Source organism: Embiotoca jacksoni, unplaced genomic scaffold, assembly GCF_022577435.1.
Source record: "Embiotoca jacksoni isolate LCO1_2020_lvr unplaced genomic scaffold, fEmbJac1.0.p SCAF_19, whole genome shotgun sequence".
NCBI lineage: Eukaryota > Metazoa > Chordata > Actinopteri > Embiotocidae > Embiotoca > Embiotoca jacksoni.
The window spans coordinates 5663664-5684463 of NW_027185329.1; the positions used below are offsets into that span (position 1 = coordinate 5663664).

The 20800-nt window shown below is 40.7% G+C and overlaps 1 protein-coding gene across 1 annotated transcript in view; it reads left to right on the forward strand.

Annotated features, from left to right (window-relative positions):
- cachd1 (cache domain containing 1) overlaps window positions 1–14022 on the forward strand; it is a 90111-nt gene extending 76089 nt beyond the window's left edge. The window contains exons 22-27 of the mRNA XM_069153165.1: window positions 1606–1722; window positions 2419–2570; window positions 3157–3318; window positions 4093–4170; window positions 4746–4847; window positions 9774–14022. Coding sequence (XP_069009266.1) covers window positions 1606–1722; window positions 2419–2570; window positions 3157–3318; window positions 4093–4170; window positions 4746–4847; window positions 9774–10024 — 862 coding nt within the window. The 3' untranslated portion in view covers window positions 10025–14022. The remainder of the gene's footprint in view (window positions 1–1605; window positions 1723–2418; window positions 2571–3156; window positions 3319–4092; window positions 4171–4745; window positions 4848–9773) is intronic.
- Window positions 14023–20800: the final 6778 nt, after the last annotated feature.

Below are 20800 nucleotides of genomic sequence, written 5' to 3' on the forward strand. Positions count from 1 at the left end.
TTCTCTTTGCCGTTTAACACATGTCGCACACAACAGGAGGTTTGCGTGTCAGACGCACTCTCACCTACTGCAAATGCTTTGTGTAGTTCTGGTGTACGGTGGTGGCTGGAGGACATGATGCATTACACAAACTTTGCAGAGGGGAGCTGTCTGGGTAAAGTCAATTAAATGTCCGGTCTAACTGATTTAGTTTTCACATATACCACCTCTGAATAATGCACTACATATGTTCAGGGTTGTAGTTCATGTGTTAAAGCACCTATAGATGAGATGAGTTTACACAATATGCAAACATCTAAACAGCTTTGATTCATGACAAGAATGAGGGAGTACACTGCAAATGCAGAGCAGCGAGATTCCCACAAGAGGGCACATTAGCATTTGAAGAGAGCAGTACCAGGTCTGCTACAATACCTGGGGAAATTATTGAGAAAAACCTCCCACATCCCAAATTGTCCATCAGGAGTGGGCACCATCCCTCTCAGGTTGAAACCTTTTGAGGGCTTTCATAGCTATTATTATTAGGATTTTGTAATTAATTAAATGCCACAAACATCTTCTAAGTACACTGAAATTAGTTGTTTCTGTGTGCCAGGTTGTTTTGCACTTAGCACTAAAAGCTTTGAGTCACACACAATAAAATGTATAAACCGTGAGGAAAAACTGTCCTTCAAATGAATGCTACAGTTACATTCTGTCAATCCTTTTATTCGTTTCTGTTCTGTGTTAAATTCTGCACTAAGCATATTGATGACAGAAGAATGGATGTATGTCGGAGCTTCACCATTCAAAGTTCTTTATTACTCATCAATGTAATCAAACTATTAAATATCTTCACTTTAATCAAAATACAATATCCGAGATATAAACTGAACTTTTTGTTATTTTCTGTCATTACTGTTGAGCAAAATACTGTTGTTGTTTTTTTTCATCCTCCTACTTGATTATGGTGTCTTAAAATGCGCCTAAAAACTGTACTTTGAATCTGGCAAGTCCCTTTCATATTCCTGTCTCTATGATTTGAGTTGTGGACATGCGTGTGCCCCTCCAAACATTTTAGAAGCTGTTTGCTGCTGCTTCCTGTGTAAATGTTTGTGGGTGTTTCCTCTCGTATATTTTTCTCTCACTATCTTACTGCCTTATTCTGTCTGTCTCAGTCTTTGCCTTTACTGCTGTAGCCTTTCTGGATCTGTCCATCATTCACAGTGCCTCTCACATCTCTCAAATGTTTCGCCCACCTCCTTTCATCAGCCATCAGCAGCTTTTGACAACATGTCAATGTTTCAAATGCCAATTCCTCTTGTATTTGAGGAAGACAGGCAATTATCATTCTTCACTGTCAGTTTCTTCTCTGTTTTTCATGGCAGGCAGCATTGATGTTTTTCTCTGTAGAGCTGCTTTTCATACATTGACTGGCTGTTTCTCCCTGGACTCGTGTTTTGATTTAGATTTTTTTTTATGGCAGTTTTACTGTATCTCCAATTGTTGAATAAAATCATATTTCATGCCAGGATTTAGATGGATGTTGCTGTTGAACGTCTCGTTTGTGTTTTGACCAAAAAAAAAGTTTTCACCTTGCGTGTTTTATGGTTGTGTGTCGTACAGGAACCCCAGCTGTGAGGTGCATCAAGAGCCAGTCAGTCTGAATGTGATCGATCCAAGTCTGCACGACACCCTGCCCCAGTGTATCAACACCCGCTGCAGCCAGAGATACACCAGCAGGTAGTCGCGCTAAACTGCTCACATTTAGTACATATCAACAGGTGTAATGAATAAACCAACATGTGTGTGAAGTATATACGGACACACTCGCACTGAGGCATTTACCAACAGACAGATTCAACTCGGACACATAAATCTGCATTGAGGTTTAGGGTGTATTTACAATGAAGATATACAGTATGTCCAGCAATAAGATTTCGATGCACATCAACAGCACACTGCCCCCTAGTGGACTATAGAGATGCGCATTTGAGGGTTATTTTTGAAGTTTCGATTTTGTTTACATACTTTTGGAAGGGGAGGGTAAAGCGAAGGGTGTTAAGTTAGTTGTAATTTTCAGCCTCACCACTAGATGCCACTAATTCCTTCACACTGCTCCTTTAATTGCAGGACTCAAAAGAATGAATTCACTCTCAAAACATTTTACAATTTGAACTCGTTTAACCCAGGAAGAATTAACATGCTTTTAACATCACATACATATATCAACAATGCAGTTCCCAATTGTGGTCTGATTTCACAAAAATGAATACACCGAATTTAGATATGTATTTTCTCTCCGGAGTAGTGTTTAGAAATGTAGTGTCCCTCATATATTATTTTTCACTGGCCCAAAAACTTTCCAAAAACTGTCTACTAAAAAATCAACTTCACAAGAATCTGAATTTGATCTCTGTGTTCTTGCCCACGTTTCAGTGACTGTTTTGGCGTGTTGGACTGTGAGTGGTGCATGGTGGACAGTGATGGTAAGACTCATCTCGACAAGCCATACTGCGCCCTGCAGAAGGAGTGTTTCGGGGGCATCGTTGGTGCCAAGAGTCCCTACACGGACGGCTTAGGACTCCTCGGTGAGTTGCTTGTTCCAAAGAAATAGATCAGATAGATCCTTTCTTTTATAAATATTCTGATTTAGTTTCCCTCAGACTATTTGCATCTTTTACACCTTAATTATATATTTCAGTGATTTACATTGCCCCCACTCCCCCATTAAGAGACATTTTCCAAGATGCACTGTAGGGTTACTTGTCAGCCAGCAAAAAGCAAAAAAGATGTAACAAAAAAGACAAAAGTCAAGTTTTTAGAGTCCCTGAGACAGCAGAAATGTTTTAGCTATAGATCACAGTCAGTCACATTTCAGAAACTTTTTTACCACAACTTCTCTGTTGCTTGGTTGTGTTTCTTTGGTTGTGTTATCAGTTTTCATAAAATGGAGAAAAGGCCGTCTGCTGTCAGTTGAATCAACTTTTTCACATTGATGAGAGATTAGAAGCAAAGTAGAAGATGTACCACCATCGCAGCAGGAGTTAGGATCTGAGCCCGAGCTGTTTAATACCGGCTTATTGTATTGTCTCTTCTTGAGCCATCTGAAATCTTTTTAAAACAACTTCCTGCCTCTCCCTTCCTCTCCTGTCTTCTTCTCGCTTTCCTCTGCAGATGAGGAGGTGGCATCTTTGAACATGATCAAGAGTGCCCCTGTGGGTCCAGTTGCTGGGGGCATCATGGGATGCATCATGGTGCTGGTTCTGGCTGTGTACGCATACAGACACCAGATCCACAGGCGCTCACACCAGCACATGTCACCACTGGCTGCACAGGGTAGGACGGATGGATGGGAAAGATTTACATGGTCATTTTGTCCCCCCCAAACATATCTTTATAGAGCAGCGGTGACACTGACAGCTAAGTGAAAACAAAGTTGAAATTAAATTATGACCACTTGATATGCTAATGACGCTGTATAGTTTTCTTTCGCAGTACATTCCTCTACATACACTGTTTGCTTGCTGCCATTTCTATCAATGCCACGGAAAGTAAAACGTTTTAAAGCAGCGTGATTAACAAACACGGCGGCAAGTGCTGTTGGAGCTAAACAGCTGACATTAGCATCAACACAGCAGCAGCTGCTGCATGATTTGTGTAATTACGCTGCGATATTGGCAAAAACATCAAACAAGATTACAACCTCATTAAAACTCTTCGGTCCAAGTCACTTTCTCTCTGATAGTTTGGTAAACAACTTGAAATAGATGTCGGCGAGTGTGAGTACATTATCACACGATATTAGACTGAGCAGTTGGCTCATAAAGTTGCAGTGTCTGTGTGCATGTGTTTGTGTCTTGCAATAAACACAAAAAACACATGGTCGAAATCAAGGTTAAAAGTAACTTGCAGTTTTGAGGTGCAGCATGCGGCATCAACCCCCTCTGTAGAAACTGAACCTGTTCATGCACATGCACTCTCATAAGTATTCGAGCCCTCCGGCTGTCATTCCTGGTTGTCTTGCTTGTAATATTTAACATAAAAGGATAGTGGCGTCGATCTCGTTTTTGTATTCATCTCATTCTTCGTGTCTCTCCTCTTTTCCTCAAGAAATGTCAGTGAGAATGTCCAACCTTGATAACGAAAGAGATGAGAGGGATGAGGACAGTCATGAGGACAGAGGAATCAGTAAGTGCTGCTTGGTATCTCATTTATTTAAGTTGTTAGTTCTCAACTGGTGGGTCACAACCCAAAAGCAGGTTGCTCTACCATTATGAATACGTCAACAAACTGTCTATGAAGAAAACAAAACAAAAAAAAGTCAAATGTTTATATTTTTGCTGCCATGCTTTAATTTTGAAGGAGATACATTTCCCATGACAAAGTATGTATGCAATAGCGGTTTGCTGACAGCATTGTCATAACAGTAACAACCAAAACTAATGTCACGTCAGTGGTAAACAAAGTAATGATTAAGTATGCCGATTGTTGCCTTTTTTTTTAATTTCATGTTTTAAATAGTGCATTAAAGAATTGTGTATCGCTGAACTTTCTTTATGAAATATATTCGAATGGCTCAAAAATGTGGTTCGCGATCTAATGACTAATGAAAAATGTGGATCCTTAAACAAAACTAGTTGAGAACCACTGATCCGAGTTATCTTTAATTACTTAGAACTTTATATTTGACATCACAAGTACTTGATTACCATACAGATACGGTCTTTGTGCTGACCTGTCCTGCGTGCCCTCTTCACTTTCAGTCAGTAATACCAGATTTATAGCGGCGGTGATTGAGAGACACACTCACACTCCTGAACGGAGACGGAGGTACTGGGGAAGATCTGGGACAGAGAGCGACCATGGTAAGACATCACACACGGACACAGATTAACAGAGACTGGCAGGTTTAAAAAAAAAAAAAATTAAAAAAAAGAAGCACAAGTATGAAGATGTTTTACATTTATATATGTACGCGTCCTGTTCTTGTAGATAAGTGCTGATGGAAAAGAGGAACTAAGTCGATATCTGTAAGGGCACTGATGCGGTGTCAAAACAGAACTATTTATAGAATTCCTTTAACAGTTATGTGTCTTTTTGGATGTTGAAAATCCCCTCTAACTAGAAAAAAACATACCTAAATGGATGCAGGTCAGGCTAAAGTCAGCGCGTTGGTTGAGGAAGCTCACATTATGTGGATGTTTTTTAGAGATTTTTATGATAAATGGTGATGATGTCATGTCCTTACACAACAGATAATTCAGTCTAAAATAACTTTGTTGTGGAAAATGAATCATTCACAGGTTACAAAACTCCTCCTGCACCTCATAGAGTAAGTGTTAGCTGCAGGCTGAACTATAGCCACGACCAGAGATGATGTATGCATCGGTGCAACTGTAAATATTTCTGTAGGTATCATCTTTCTAAATGAATCGTATTCCATTCTGAAAGCAGGAACGCATTTCAGCCTCAGATCCACAGTGAGCCCTCAGTCTTTTGGCAGTGGCTCAGCTCCTGCCTTGTTCTTTTCATTATATCACAGCTCTGAACCTTGTTTTCTTTCCTCTCCAGCTCTGGAAGAGTTGCTCATGTTCACTGTTAAACATTTGTAGAACTTGTAAGCCTGACACTCGATGTGGATGGACAGTTTCACCCACGCAGGCTCTTACCGCCTACATATGGCAGCACTCCACTTCCTGGCAATGAGTATCTCTGTGACTTGTTGCATAACTGATGATGCCAGAGAGAATGAGGATGAGAGGAGAGTGGGCTAAAATGAAACGAAGGCAGAAGTACGAGTTTGTCTGACGCATTTTAGGTACAGTATTAATGGTAAAACAAAGGAAATTAGTTTGTAAGATGAGTTCATATTTAGTCACACCACCTTAAGTTTTCTCTCTCCCACCAAAAACATTTGACTGTGCACATTAAATTGAGGTAATCGTAATGAAACTCGTTTACACAACTACAGTCATTGAAGGACGTCTGGATTCGCTCTCTGGTGTTATTGGAAATAATTAGAGTATAAGTGATTCAAGGGCCACTCAAAAAGCAATGTTCACGAATGAACAGGAAAGACATGTTGCACAACTGGGAACGGGAGGTTGCAAAACTGAAAAAGGAGGACAAGTGGGGAGATGGAGAGATGCAAACATGATGAAAGAAGGGAAATAAGTGTTAACGAAAGGGCAAGAGGACAGCGACAAAAGAGGAAGATGAGTTTAAAATAATGGATAAGAGAGAGTGTTAGTCCGTCAGGGATTAAAATACATTCATTACTAAGTTGATGCTTCAAAGTTGCTGCTCCTCTCTGTTCGGTCAAAGGTGCCCTCCTACCACTATTCACTCACTCATACTGCTGAAGGGTATGATAAAACACACACACACACACACACACACACACACACACACACACACACACACACACACACACACACACACACACACACACACACACACACTGGATGTGAATCACCTAAAACATCAGAGCATTAAGTCTGTTAAGTGAGTGACGCACACACACACACACACATACTGTGAGCTGTTTTCCAGCGTTGCTGTTTTGAGCTGCAATATTAGCTTCCAGGCAACAGCTAGAACCACCCATTTAATAATGAATACTGCACAGAGACATGTAATCTCCGACCGTAATACACATACCCTACAATTTTAGAGTTTGTGTTTATACTTGAAACCACTACACACAGTATAATTAATATCTAAAGAGAGGTACAGACAGGTTATTATATCCAAATGGTATTTTGTGCAACAGCCAAAATGCACACCGTATATTAATTTCCATCTTCAAAATAACAAATACCGGTTTTAAGAAAAATGAATGGAGGAATGGTATAGGTGTTGGATATACTCTGGATTTGTGCATTTTATCAGACGTCCTGAAGATAAAGTTTCCAATTTGTAGAGAAGCTATAATTGTTTGACATTATTGGGGCACATAGCTTCTCAGCCGGTTAGCCCGGGATTTGATTTTGTCTCTCTTTTGTGTGATTCCTCTCTTCCTATCACCCTCTCCCTCTTTTGCTTTACTGATCACTCCCTCTGCTCTTTTCGTCTCATTTTCTTTGTCAGCTTTCTGTCATGTGGTATTGAAGCACGGTTCATCTTTGAAGGATCAGGGATACAAATGTTTGAGGGAACTTCCCAGTTTTACTGGATGATGCGGGACAACACAGTGCATATATTTTATTATGTGATAGTATGACAAGGATATACTGTACTAAAACCATGACAGGAAGAATAAATAAGTCATTTCAGTGAGTTCTCTCGTCTGGTTGGTGTGTCCACCATTTTTGTCCAGACTGCCATTTTTCAACAACTTTATTTATTGCCGTGAATTTTATTTCCACATGGACAGATTTATAGTTTTGATTGAAATGGCTCAGCTTGCTTGGGTTGCCCTTCGATCTGGTAGATACCGTCAGCTCACCTGGCGGAGCGTGTCACACATCACGGCTGAGTCTTTACCACAGCGGCCTGCGTTTGAATCTGTTACCACTATCAAGCTGGGATGCCAAACACAAAAATAAAAAAATAAAAAATTGGTACAGATTCATCTTCCACTCAGAATAATTGTGAATAACTTTGGTGATGCCCTGACTTTACATCTTAAACTTAATACATGTATCTATGACCAGTCATGGACAACTGATGACACTCCCATCAGCCACTGCTGCACCTCGTGATCGTGTTTGCTTGCTGACATCAGCATTTGTCTCAAACCACCCGTGTGCATAACTACCCATAGCATACTAGCATACAGTACGAGCTGCTTGCATGGCTGCAGACGGCAAGAACGTTCTGAATAGTTTGGCCTGGCGCGGTGAAACATTTCTTTGAGGACAGCCAATGCTAAACAAGGTCTCTGCAGTAAAATATGAACTAGCTCCCAACGTCAGATATGTTTATGTGACGATCTGAAAGTTAAACATCTAACAGTTACATGTTTGTAGGATAGAAAATGTTGCTTGGATATAATTTATAACCAACATGCACACACGCGTGCTTTTAACCTCCTGCCTTCAGCCTGCATACCACAGATGCACACACAAATCATTTGGTTCAGTACCTCTGAAGGTTTAATGTTTCATCATCCAAAACGAGAGCGATTTTTCTATAAATATAATCATCAAGGCAGTCGAGCTTACAGGGTTATTTGCTTGAACATAACAGATAAATAATAACAGATTGATGTTCCTCCGTGCAGCATGTTGCTGGTGTCATCTCAGGAGCTGAATAAGATGGTGATGAAAGAATTAAATAAAATGGGTTTATTTCCAGATCAACTCCTAAATATTTTTTTGTTATATTCAGATGGATTTCATGGGCTGGAAGATGGTGAAACCCACTCAGTATATAAAACAGGTCTATTTTAATTTGGGTGAAAAATTAAGCAAACTGATAAAACTTATAAGGTTTTTCGGGAATTTAGATGATAGAAGCGTCGAAGAGCCATCAAATTACATGATTTGTGAATGAAACTGTCAAAAAAAAATCTAAGGGATTTGGGGTCTAGTGGTATGTGTGAGCATTTTAAACAGTAAACAAGTAATATTTGGTGTCATTACATTTTGGATTTTTAAACTTTAATCTGGGATTTACTCATTCCCTGACCCAGTAATCCCTTTTCTCTATGACAGCAGCTCTGCCCTCCCACTGCTCCAGTTCCCAGTGTATCCTAACAGCCATGCTGCCTTATGTTTCTGTCCTCAGGCTACACGTATGTGCAAGATGTGAAGAAAAGTGCTCATATGTTTCCATCTATTTTTTTTTTTCAAATTGTATGAGGAAAGCTGAAAACATAAGGAGTAAAAATGCCCAGTGGCGATGCTTAGTCGTCAGGGTGCCATCAAATAGCTTGTACAGATTTCAGAAAACATTGCGAGTTTCCATGTGGTCACATGAATGTTTCTATATTGGATGTCCGTGACCGGGGGGCATCATCTGCTGAGTTGTTACTTTCACGGTGTCTTCCAATTTCTGTTCAATCAATACACGGCAGTTATACCAAACTAGTGCACGTGTACAGTAACTGTGAAGTCCGCTGAACTACCAGTGAATGTGTCATGAATCCAGCAGTATATTATATCATGTTTTTCGTGTTGTATTCTGGTATTATCTCATTGCAAAACTTGGAAACACATAAGTAAACATTAGTTTATTTTTTTAGAGTCAAACATAAGAATTTACTAGAAGCACTTCAAGGGTTTGTTGATCATCATTTCATTTCTGTGCTTAAGTCAATAGTTGATACAGTTTTGATGATTGATAAATCACTTAATTAAACACAAGCGCCAATTATCGTCTTGTTCCCCGGGTCTTAAATGTGAGGATGTGCGACCTCGCTCAGTTTTTTATTGACTAGTTGGACTTTTGAAGATTTAAAAAAAAAAAAAGGCACCTTAAGCTGTGGGAAAATGCTCACTATTTTATGACATTTTATAGACCAAGTGATTTCTCTAAAGAATTTAAACAGATCGATTTAATAACATTGAAAATTAAAGATTAAGTACAGTATCACTAGTAACGGGTTATTGTAAGGTTTTTAAATCATTTTATGGCCCAATCTTTAGGCTTTAAACTCATCATGCCCCATCAAGTATGGAGTTTCAAGATGTAAATTTAAGTGAATGATATCTTTGATTTCTGCTTTTAAGAGCATGCAGGGAAATAAATCTGAGAGTGATATCACAACTGTCAGTTTTCTGAATATCCCACGGCTTCATTAGATCATGAAGAAAGCTCACACCTTTGTGTTTTCTTTATCTGTCCAGGTTACAGCACCATGAGTCCACAGGAGGACAGCGAGAATCCACCTGGAAACAACGACCCGCTCTCAGCCGGTGTTGACGTCGGTAACCATGACGACGACCTGGACCTGGACACGCCTCCCCAGACGGCCGCGCTGCTCAGCCACAAGTTCCACCCCTACCGACACACGCACACGCACCACCACCCGCTGCACACGCACACGCATCATCTGCAAGCGGCGGTGACCGTGCACAGTGTGGACGCGGAGTGCTGATCCTCAGCGCGCCGTTCGCCCTCCTGCCAGGGATGGAACTGTTTTTTTTTTTTTGTTTTTGTTTTTTTTACTAAAGACTATTTAAATATTTGTGCTTGATTAGACGGCACACAGTGGGTACTGTCTGGATGGATGAACGAGTGTAGAACAGCTGGACTTGGAGCCACTGTGTCACTCGGCCACTGGGACTTCTGCCCTGAACTGATGATGCTTCATGGTGTCATCTAAATCTCAATCCCTCTTTTATTTAGCTCTATTTAAAACCTGGCAGCTGTACACAGTTTTACACACACTGAAAACTACCAGACATGGGCCAGTAAATAAAAGCAAATGGGCTTTTCAGTTTTTTTCTGAAGTAATTTTGCATTCAGGACTCTCAAGCAAGAGCACATAACAACCTTCAGGACCGAACAAGCCGCTGTTTGAGCCCATTTATTAGCTGTCATTGAGGACAGGACGCAACTGGAACCTTAAAACCTTGAGGGAGGACAAAATTCTCAATTATGTATCGTTCTTCAGGACCATTGGATAATTGCATTAAACCTGGAGCCTGATGTGGACCCCCTTTGACCAAGGCACCATCCTAAACTCCACATTGGTTGTTTCCCCTGCAAAGCCCACTTGTGGTGATGGGCAGGAGAGGAAAAAAAGCACTCCTTACATTTGTGAAAACTGTGGGACATCTCTGGTGAAGAGTAAAAATACTGTATTTTCAACAAAGAACTGGATCTAGTGGGATTCTAACATGAGTTCTGTTTCAACTTTACTCTCCTTGGTTCTGCAGATAGACGCTTCAGAGTCAGTTTACTCTGAGAGTAAAGAAAGGAGGGGCTTCTGGTCTTACATAACATGGCATGGGAAGATATCTGGACATTTTCATGAATGCCTGCGAACTTCTAAGTTGGAAAAAAAAGCTTCAATGATTCACATAAATACAAGAAGAAATACTTTAAAGAGGAAAAATATTATTTTTCTACTATTTATTAAAGAGGTAAATTTTAAAGACGGACGAGGAAGCAGCTGCCGCTTACACAAACAAAACAGTAGTCGGGATGCATGAGACATACCTGCAACCAATGCATCATATTTAGGGCTTGTTATTTTCAGTTTCTATGTCCCTAAAAATATCTCTGAATTGTTTTTTATTTAAAATTTTGGAAAAACAACACCTAATGGGATTTTTTTTTTTTTTTTAAATCGTTAGGATCATATTGAGGGACTCTGGTGCATAATCAGCATCTCAATTGCATATTCTTAGCTGTCCTCCCCTCCAGAGGATCCCATTTACCACTTGATACACTCGGTGGTCAAATTATTAGGTACACCTGTCCAGTTAACTGAGATATTAAATACTACAGGCCTGCCATTTAGTCTAGTTTTATGATGCGTATAAAATTCAAGAGAAAAGTAACAGACAAGAAGCAAAATACTCCCCACAGTGAGGAGGAGGAGGAGGAGGAGGAGGAGGAGGACGACGACGAAGGACTCGGCACAGGAATGCAACAGGACTAGATTAGAGCCTGCAGACTCTTCATTTTAGTTAACACCATGCATAGGATTATGTAATTCTTGACTTGAACACAATTCAAGAGGTTTTAACACACAGCGTGTTCTATCCAGCACCAGTGCAACCCAGTGCAAGCTTTTTAAAGATAGATAGGGCAGTTTTATTGGAAAACATTAAGGTGTACCTAATAAAGCGGCCACTGATGAATGTACGGTATGGTGAAGAGCGTCTTCTTTAAAACAGAAGCATTTTTAAATGAACAGGGACCTAACTTCTGCGTGGAAACCAGATCTGCTCCTTTAACCTTCCTGCTGCGCTCGGGTCTTTCGTGACCCGTTTTCACAGCCATTCTGATGCAACGAAAGACCCGAGTACAGCGGGAAAGTTAAAAAAAAAAGATCCAGGTATTTCTCGTTCAATATCTGTATGAAATTTTTAAAAGAAAGAAAACGATGAGCCTTAATCACATCCTGTGTCAGAGCAGTCAGGAGGACGATTGTCTTTGACATGTAGCACATTTTTCTGTCTGTTTTCACTGAAGGTCTGCGTGTTGGTGGGAGATAAAACTTGCTGTGCCAGACAAATAAAAAAAACCATCCTCATTCTGGACGTGTCCTCTATATCAGAAGGCAGAACTTTGGGACTTTTTCAGCCTCCCTGTGGTTGGAGGAGGAAAGAAGGAACCCAACACCAGCAAAACATTCCTGGCTTCAGTCACTGCTGGGGATTTGGTGTGTGGGGATAATTGGGGACCCTCACAGAGTTCCTGGGAGATTCACAGACACTGAGTGTTGTCCTCTCTATCGGCCTGGGTAGAAAAACCAGTACAAAATGTCACTTCACCTTCTTTTACCACAACCTTTTTGCCTCTGAGGCCGAGCCGATACTGTGCGTATGTTATGGTTGTGTGCTGGATTTTGTGCCAAACATTTCCAGTGATGCCCAACATGGAGTCTTCTCCTCATCACAGAAAGTGACAGAGGTGGAGATGCTGCTGTTGTTGTACAGAGGTTACACCCATCTGTCGGCCCCTCTATGGTTAACCACTCAAAATGTAATTTTTACATGTCTCTGGTGTGTGTGTGTGTGTGTGTGTGAGTGTGAGTGAGTGAGAGAAGAACGAGAGATTGTCCACCTGAAACATTTTCATTGAATGCATTATTTTTCAAAATAGTATTAGAGAATTATAGGTGAAATTATTGTGATTGAGAAATCCACTTATTTTTTTTCTGATGAAGAATAACTTGACCCGATCTGTGCTTTGTGGGTTTGATTGTTCAACTGGTCAAATCACATCAGTGTGGCATCCTTTTTTTTTTTTCTAGGTGCCCAAATGTTTATTGTTCTTCAGAGATTCATTATGAAGTGTAAATACAGAATCACAAATAGCTATTAATGTCCTGTACACTCCATTTTTTTTTTTAAATGTTGGTAAGAAATGATGTAAGCTTCAAATGATGCTCAGATATTCGGGTTGATATTGAATTGTCTGTTCATGGTGTCGCACTATATTTTTGATGCCTTGGATGTTTTTTAATTTTGTTTTTCTTTAGGTCCATATTGGATGGAAGTCAGTTCTTGGAAAATTAATACACACTTTTATGTTTTGAGAGACTTCTAGTTTTTTGTTTTGTTTTGTTTTATTGTTTGTCTTCAAAATGTTAAAGGAAACTTATCTCTCCATTTAGATTCGCAGAATAACAGTACTACAACTTTTTGCTGAGTAATGACCAAAACAACAGCTGTGTAGTGGATTATGGGTTTACAGGCTGCTGTGAGCCGTGCGACCATCCTGTTGCTGCTTCAGACTCTCAACCATCTTCATTCACAGTCGTTTTAGTCTTGTTTTCTGAGAATATTCACATTTGCACATGCAATGTGAGCTCATTAAACTTTCATCTTCACAAGTGCTAAATCATTTTACAACTCAGAGAGCGGAGACATTAAAACATGCTGGTTTTGTCTTAGTACATGTTCAAGTTCCTCAAAGTACTCTTCTTGAACTCGGTGGGTTAAATAATCCACTGATGACTTACCAGCATCACTGTCGTCTACACTGTCTGTTTGACCATATACATCAGATTTAGTCACCTGCAGTAATTCATAACTGATAAAACTAAATTGTCCTGTTTTCACTACTTTATATGGTACGCAGTTTCAGTTCAGTGTGACATTGAAGCAGTCTTGTAGCATTTCAGAGCAATCTTTAGATCAAATGCAGCCTCCTGAGTATCTTTCAATACATGTGTGTGCTGGGGCAATTCTTTTTTTCCGAGTTTGACATTAAAGGCTTATTTTTCCCTGGAGAGCTTTTAAACAGTATTTACCAGCTGTTGTAAACAAGTATATATGTGTGTATACAGAACACTCTCAATTGCAATTAATGTACGGAAGGAACATGTGTACATCAACTCCCCTCATGTATCATATAAAGTTATCAAATTGAGATTTATTGCAATGTGAATGTGATAAAGTCCATTTTACACTTAAACTGTGTGAATTTTCTAATTCCTGCTCGGTTTTTGTCATGATACACTGAAACATGCAGGTTTGTAAAAACACTGCTGCTGTGCGGCTCACTGTGGGATCAAAATATTGAAAATCAAACTTATATTAGCGTTCTGGGTCATCTTGCAAGAGCAACACAGTTTACACCCAAAACGATGTTCCAAGAATATTGGGAGCATGGCAAATTCCAAGTTTTGAGTGGAAAAGTATTTCAAAAGCAGAATGTACAGGTATACTCAATCTCAAAAATAATCCCACAGTCCTGTTATCAAATCTTCCTCTCTGGCTGTTTACAGTACCATACATACGGTAGAAGTAGGCCGTCAGCAAAAGCTTAAAGAAACAGATTCCTGTATCTTAGTGCATTTTTTTTTACCTAAACTTTATAGACAAGTTATTTGTCTTTACAGCCACAAACTGGAAACACAGGCTGTACTGTTTTCATTACTCAGAATAATGCTGCTATCAAAAAGAACAAGTAATCACCTGTCATTATACACAGTGGAATTAATGACAGTAATATTAGCTGTGTGCCAGAATTACAAATGATAAAATCATGAAAATCAGACTGTAGGCAAGATATTATGTTTGAAATGTTTCATGTACTGAACAGGTTGTGTAATCGGGTCCCTGCACACCTCGGGATAGAAGACAAGAAAATGTAGCTATCACTAGCTATAAACAATCCCTTTAATAACATACTATAGATTCATAAGTTTTACACAGTAAAATAAAGTTAAAAAGTTGTAACAACAATACTGGGACAAATACATCAACAACATTGTTAATGAAACCGGTCTAAGTAATACTCAAAATGTCTGATGCAAAAATGGTCTGTCGAGCCATCAGAATACACCTGTGCTTTAAACTTATCAACAATCTGCCCTGTCCATCTATCTAGTGTCAATTCAACCTGACCGTCATTTGTTTATTTTTAGTTTTAAATGTGGGGCAAAAGAACTGCTAATAAAGTTGTTCTTGTATGGCTAACATGCTATCAAACAACTAGCTCTCAGCACAACCAGGAGACAGGAGCAAACATCTGGAGTCTGTTTCTGGCCAACTGACGAATGTAAGTCCGTTTACTTTGCGTTTTGCTTTATTTTTTTTAAGCTTCTGAGAAGACTTATCTAATTCCTGAGTTGCTTTTTGCTGCTCGCTAAGTTGTGTCTGCTGTTTGGTGCATGAAGCATGTTCAAAGATGGAGGCCGGTTCAATCTCATAGATAAGAGCAGCTGCAGGGTGGAAGTGCAATGTACAACCAAAGCAGCGGAAGTGTGAAGTGACGGAGCAACGATGACTTTTGTTATCAGTGCTAACCAGGCACAGATATTAAGATGGTTTTAGTTTAAAAATGTTTGACAGTTTAAAGAGAAAGGCAGGTTTTTTTTTTTTTTTTTTTTTTTAAATTCTTTAGCACACTTCATGCAAGAAAAACAGCTGATTTAGAAAAAAAAACTATTGATATTTTGTTGCACATATTGTACATTTTTGTTTTTAATCGTCTGTTGGGCCATTTTGTTGTAACTGTTAGAGGTCGTGGAACAGGTCATCCACAAACCACCCTGTACGCAGTAAACCAGGGAGATTATCTGCAGGAGATTTTGGGCATTTGTGTGCGACTGTGCCGTCTCGATACCTGGCCCAGTATTCGCACTCTGATGGCACACTATTAATGTCTGATGCCTTTCCAGCCTGTATTATTCTCTGTGGTTCGTGCAGGGACATTTAGGACACCTACATTTCAGGAAGCTGCTCTTCAGAGGCTCTTTGGCCTTGTTCAGAGGGAAGTGTTTTCAATGCCACGTAGAGCTGCTGCTGCTGCTCTGTCGAACTGGCATAGTTGTCCGGCCCAGTCTTTGGAGAGATCATTTTTTTGTAACATGGCTGGAGGTCCACGGATGACGGTCTTCACCCTGCTGGAAGTCTCATTAATTCGGAAATATTAATTAATTTGTTTTGCATAACTTTGCAGATGGCAAGAATTTCTCACAAGCATTGTTGAAGCCACAACGAAAAGTGTTGTGTTCATTCTCTGGTACTTTATGTCATAGCCATTTTCACATACTGGTGGTGAAATATCTGTTGTGTTTTTTTCAGCCAACGTGTGAAAACAAAATTAATTATCATGTTTTATACTTTAGATAAGAGCTTTATGGTTTTGCTATACGTTTCAGTCTTTTGTTTCTACCTTGGTAAACCTCAACCTCAAGTCTTATTTTAGTTCTTGACGCCGACATTAAGAAACAAGCTTTTCAGAGTAAAGTGGTGTTCAGCCTCAATCTGTTCTGTTCAATCTGTGTCTTCTGTGATATGTTTCAAGCTGCCGGTTGTAGGTCACGCCATTTGTGGAAATAATAGTGATACTGCCTGGAAGACCCTATCAGTTATTTATGAGACTTTTATCTACATATGGTGTTTCCTGCCAGGGGATCTGGGTGAAGACCACAGACCGAGGCAACATGGCTCTGACACAACAATGTAACAAGAGGCTGCTTTGGATGGAGGGAAAGAGCACATGTAAGAGAACATTTAGGTTTCTCCCCAACCTTATCTCCTTTCATCTTCTTAAAGTAAAACTTGACTTTAACCCTCACTATTTGGCTTTTTTTTTTTTTTTTTTTTTTTTTAATACGGCTTTAATAAATAGCTACACACTGTAATGTAATTATAATCATGTATAGGGGCATGTGCCAATAAGTGTAACTCCATCTGGGTAACCAATAAGACAACAAATAACAAGTATAGTAAAATCTTTAGCTAATATAACCTATATATTTTTTTTTATATGTATCTTAAGTTGTGCACTAATATTTAATTTCTGTTAACTTGAAGCCACCAGAATTACTGAAATTGAACAATTTAGATGCTGTGGATTCATATACTTTTTATTGAGACAAATTTCCATTAAAAAAGATGATTCTGTCTCATTTGTCCTATATTACCACTCTGCTGACATGAGAGAAAGAAATTGTCTCTGAATACAGTATAGGTATGAGCATCAGTGCAATTAATGAGTTAACGAGACACATTGAGGCTGTTTGTAGCATATGAAAAGGATGTAATAGAAGGAGGATTTCAAACGGAGCATCTGTGAACTCGTCTTTTTTTATGCTTTCATTTAATTACACCTTTTGAAATCTCTAATTTTATTTAAATGACCTACAGAAGATTTTCTGATTTGCTACTGTGTGTATTTTAAGAGAAGGTGACAGAGTGCAGCAAGGTAAATCGTTTCACCTTGAGTTGTAAATGGAGATGAGCGCACCGGGCTCTCAGTTTACGAAACAGGGAAGTAGTTCAGCACTTTGGAGAGCTGAAGGATTGAAGGAGCTTCCTCTCCATGTCTCCCGTCTGTCCGCCCGTCGCCATGTTCCATGAACCTTATCAGTTTGTCGACATTCATTCCTGCCTCCTCTACACGGCGCCGCCTGTGCCTCTTTTCCACTGTCACCGTATCTCTTCTGCTCTCCCCTCTTTCAGCTGTCTGCTGCTCCCTGCCAGGGAAACGCTGTGAATTAGAGCACTGAGCTCGGTGTCCAAGCACCCTCGGGTCATGTCAGTCAGTCTCCGCTCTGCCAACTAGTACAGCAGACATGCACCAGCAGCATATTTCTGTGCAGTCCAGAGTCCCAGTTTCCCAAACGCATCTTCGCAGCGTGATCATCTTCAGTCTTGCATGAAAACAAGCAATTTATAGCACTTTAAAATCACTTTGACACGGCGTTTTCTCTCCTGTCATGTAGATTTTGCTAAGAGTGTGGAAAATGTGTGCAGCAACTGACAACACAACTTGAACCTTACAGAGACATCTTCTGGATTTGAGTTCAGCTTTACGGTTTTACAGTACACTTGTAAAATAAATCTAATTAGGGCCTCTTGAGAGATCATGATCTTTAAGTACACACTTGCTTCGTTTCAAAGCAGGGAGCACTCGCATCAAACTCGATGGGACTCTCTCATTACTGATTCACTCGCTCGCCACATAAAAGTGGCGTCCGTGATGCACTGATGAAGAGGTATGCTTATGGCTACTGTAATTAGGACATGAATTGGGCAGGGAGCTCTTATTCATATTGTCCCCGTGTGTTCAGGTCAGCGGTTTTTAGTAGGTCACATGTCCCTTAATCTCCTCCGTGCTATAAGAGAAAGGAAGCCTCTCCACCACACTGCATCTGTGATCATTTATGAGAGCACTGCACTGGCTCTGAAACAGAGGGAGAGTCTACAAACCATTTCCTCATCAACTCATCCATTACTGACAGGATTGCAGAATTAGGTGTCCATAATCACACTGCACAATCATACGCACATGTGTATGTGCTCACCATAAACTCCCACGCACAATGGACCGCTTTGCCATTTATGGTTAACCCTCCATCCTGATGCGTCCCCTCTCCCCTTCCCCTCCCATCCCCTCCCATCCTCACGCCTACTGAGCTCATCCCAGGTGTCTGCTTTGCCCGTTCAGCCACTCTGCCCACCCACACCCTCATACTCTCAGTCCCAGTGAGCAGCGGTGAACGTTTTCACCCGCTTTCTTCTTCTCCTCTCTGCTGCCACCCACTCCAAAAGGCTGTGAATCACTGGCTAACACACTGAAGCACCAGCAGGGCTCTTGCCTTTTATATGGAAAGCGACTAACATCCCCCCCCCCTTGGTTTGCAAAGCATAGACCGTTATTAGGCGGGTTTGACTTGCACAAAGGTAAAATGCTTTGAAAGATAACCGTGCAGCTGACATTAATGCACGCGTGTGTTGGTGTGTGTCTGTAAGTGTAAAGCAGTGCTGGAATGCGTACGTGTCAGGGGGACTGAGAGAACAAATTAATTGTTCTCTCATGGAAACGTTGTTTAGCACTCAGTGGAGTGATTCATGCGTCTCCAGAATCAGCCTGTGCAAGTGACAGGCAAGTCCTTGCCGTCTTTCCAGAGAACCGCTGCTCAATGATTTATGTCCCCCAATCTGTCAGCATTCAGGCATCAACCGTTGTTTGAGATGCTGTTGGCTCACAACCTGACTTCTCCGCAGTGTTTTGAAGTGTAAAGAACGTCTTTGTTTCAGGTGATTGCACTGGTTGTTGGACAGAAAATATACATTTACAGGATGAATGTTCAGAAGCATTTATCACTGTTTGATTTCCTGGAGGACAAAAAATGATGGCTTGGATTTGTAGCAGCTGTAATGCAATGTGAGAGCATGGCAGAAAACGGCCTGCTGCAGATCAGGATAAGCAGCTTTATGTCCATGAGGGTTGGTACTAAGATGCTTTTTTGTACTAGTTTGTTCCATAAAAGTAAAAACATGGTGTTTTCCCTGATCAATGGTACACAACCAAAGTAAAGCAGCAAATTGTCACATTTCAGAAGCTGGAACAAGACTATTTTTTGCATTTTTGCTTAATAAAATAACTTCTCCGTGATTTTCTGTTGATGAACGAATCATGTAATGAACACATCATTTAAGGTCTACAGTCCATATTAACAACTATTTTAATCTATAAGCAATAGATCCTAAAAAGCAGGTGTCCTTAACATAATCAGCTGCTATCATTGCCTTTTGGAAGTAGTTTTCATTATATGCAGGAAAATTTACATATACAGGAGGAGATACTGTAGATTATGATTCAGAGTTTTAGTACATATGAATCATCAAAATGATGCATGAGACAGAGTAATTAAGAGGAAAAAAAAATGCTGCTTATCCTCCATTGCTTCTGTTTAAAACTACACAAATTATCCTCTTCTTGAGGCCATTCTGCTCTGGAGTAGATTGAGCGCCTGCCTGATTGAAGCATTCATACCACAAACAGTCCACACACAGTCACTGCTTTTCAGTTGTACTGGTTCAGCCATTTGGCAACGTGAGATCATTTTCACCCACTGACAACTGTGATTGTCTGGACTTCGATCAGCCAAGAAACGCTCCACACAGATGGTGAGAGAGAGAGAACATGGAGGTTGATTTCACCATCTCTTACAGGCCTCGGCATAATCACGCTCTCAATATTTCCTAAGTGGGTTGATGTGTTCTTGTTGACATGTTTGTGTGCCTACATGAGTGTGAATGCATCCTCTGAGTGTGACTATACAGTGTGTGTGTGTCTGTCGGCGACTCATGCTGCCTGCGGAAACGACATAGCCATTGTGAGGACTCGGCAGGGAGCTTGGCTCCCCTTGTGTTTGCCAGGAGCAGCTTTCCACCCACGGTGGACAGGCAGGCAGGCAGGCAGGGAGGGCAGGCAGGGAGGGAGACAGGCAGGCAGGGCAGGCAGGGAGGGAGACAGGCAGGCAGGCAGGCAGGCAGGCAGGCAGGCAGGCAGGCTGGCAGGCAGGCAGGGAGGGAGGGAGGGAGAGAGACAGGCAGGCAGGCTGGCAGGCAGGGAGACAGACAGACAGGCAGGAAGGCAGGCAGGCTGGCAGGCTGGCTGGCTGGGTCGATTGGCTGCTAGGTTGGCATTCATTGGGCGACTTGGGGAGAAAGGAGGCAAGGCACACAGCCATTCATGGTCACATTTTGCACATGGGGAACAGGGAAGCTCTGACGGTTTAGAGATATTCTCCACTGAATGTTTTCGATCTCTCTCCCTCTCTCTCTCTCTTTGACCAAAAGGAGAAATGTTTTAATTGGGCTGCAGAATAAAAATAAGAATTTAATTTCTCTTTGTGCCCACATGCACAAGGTTGCACACATATTTACTGGTTGATTGCTGTGTAAAATGAAGCTACTGCACACAACATTTTGCAGATTCAACACGTGGG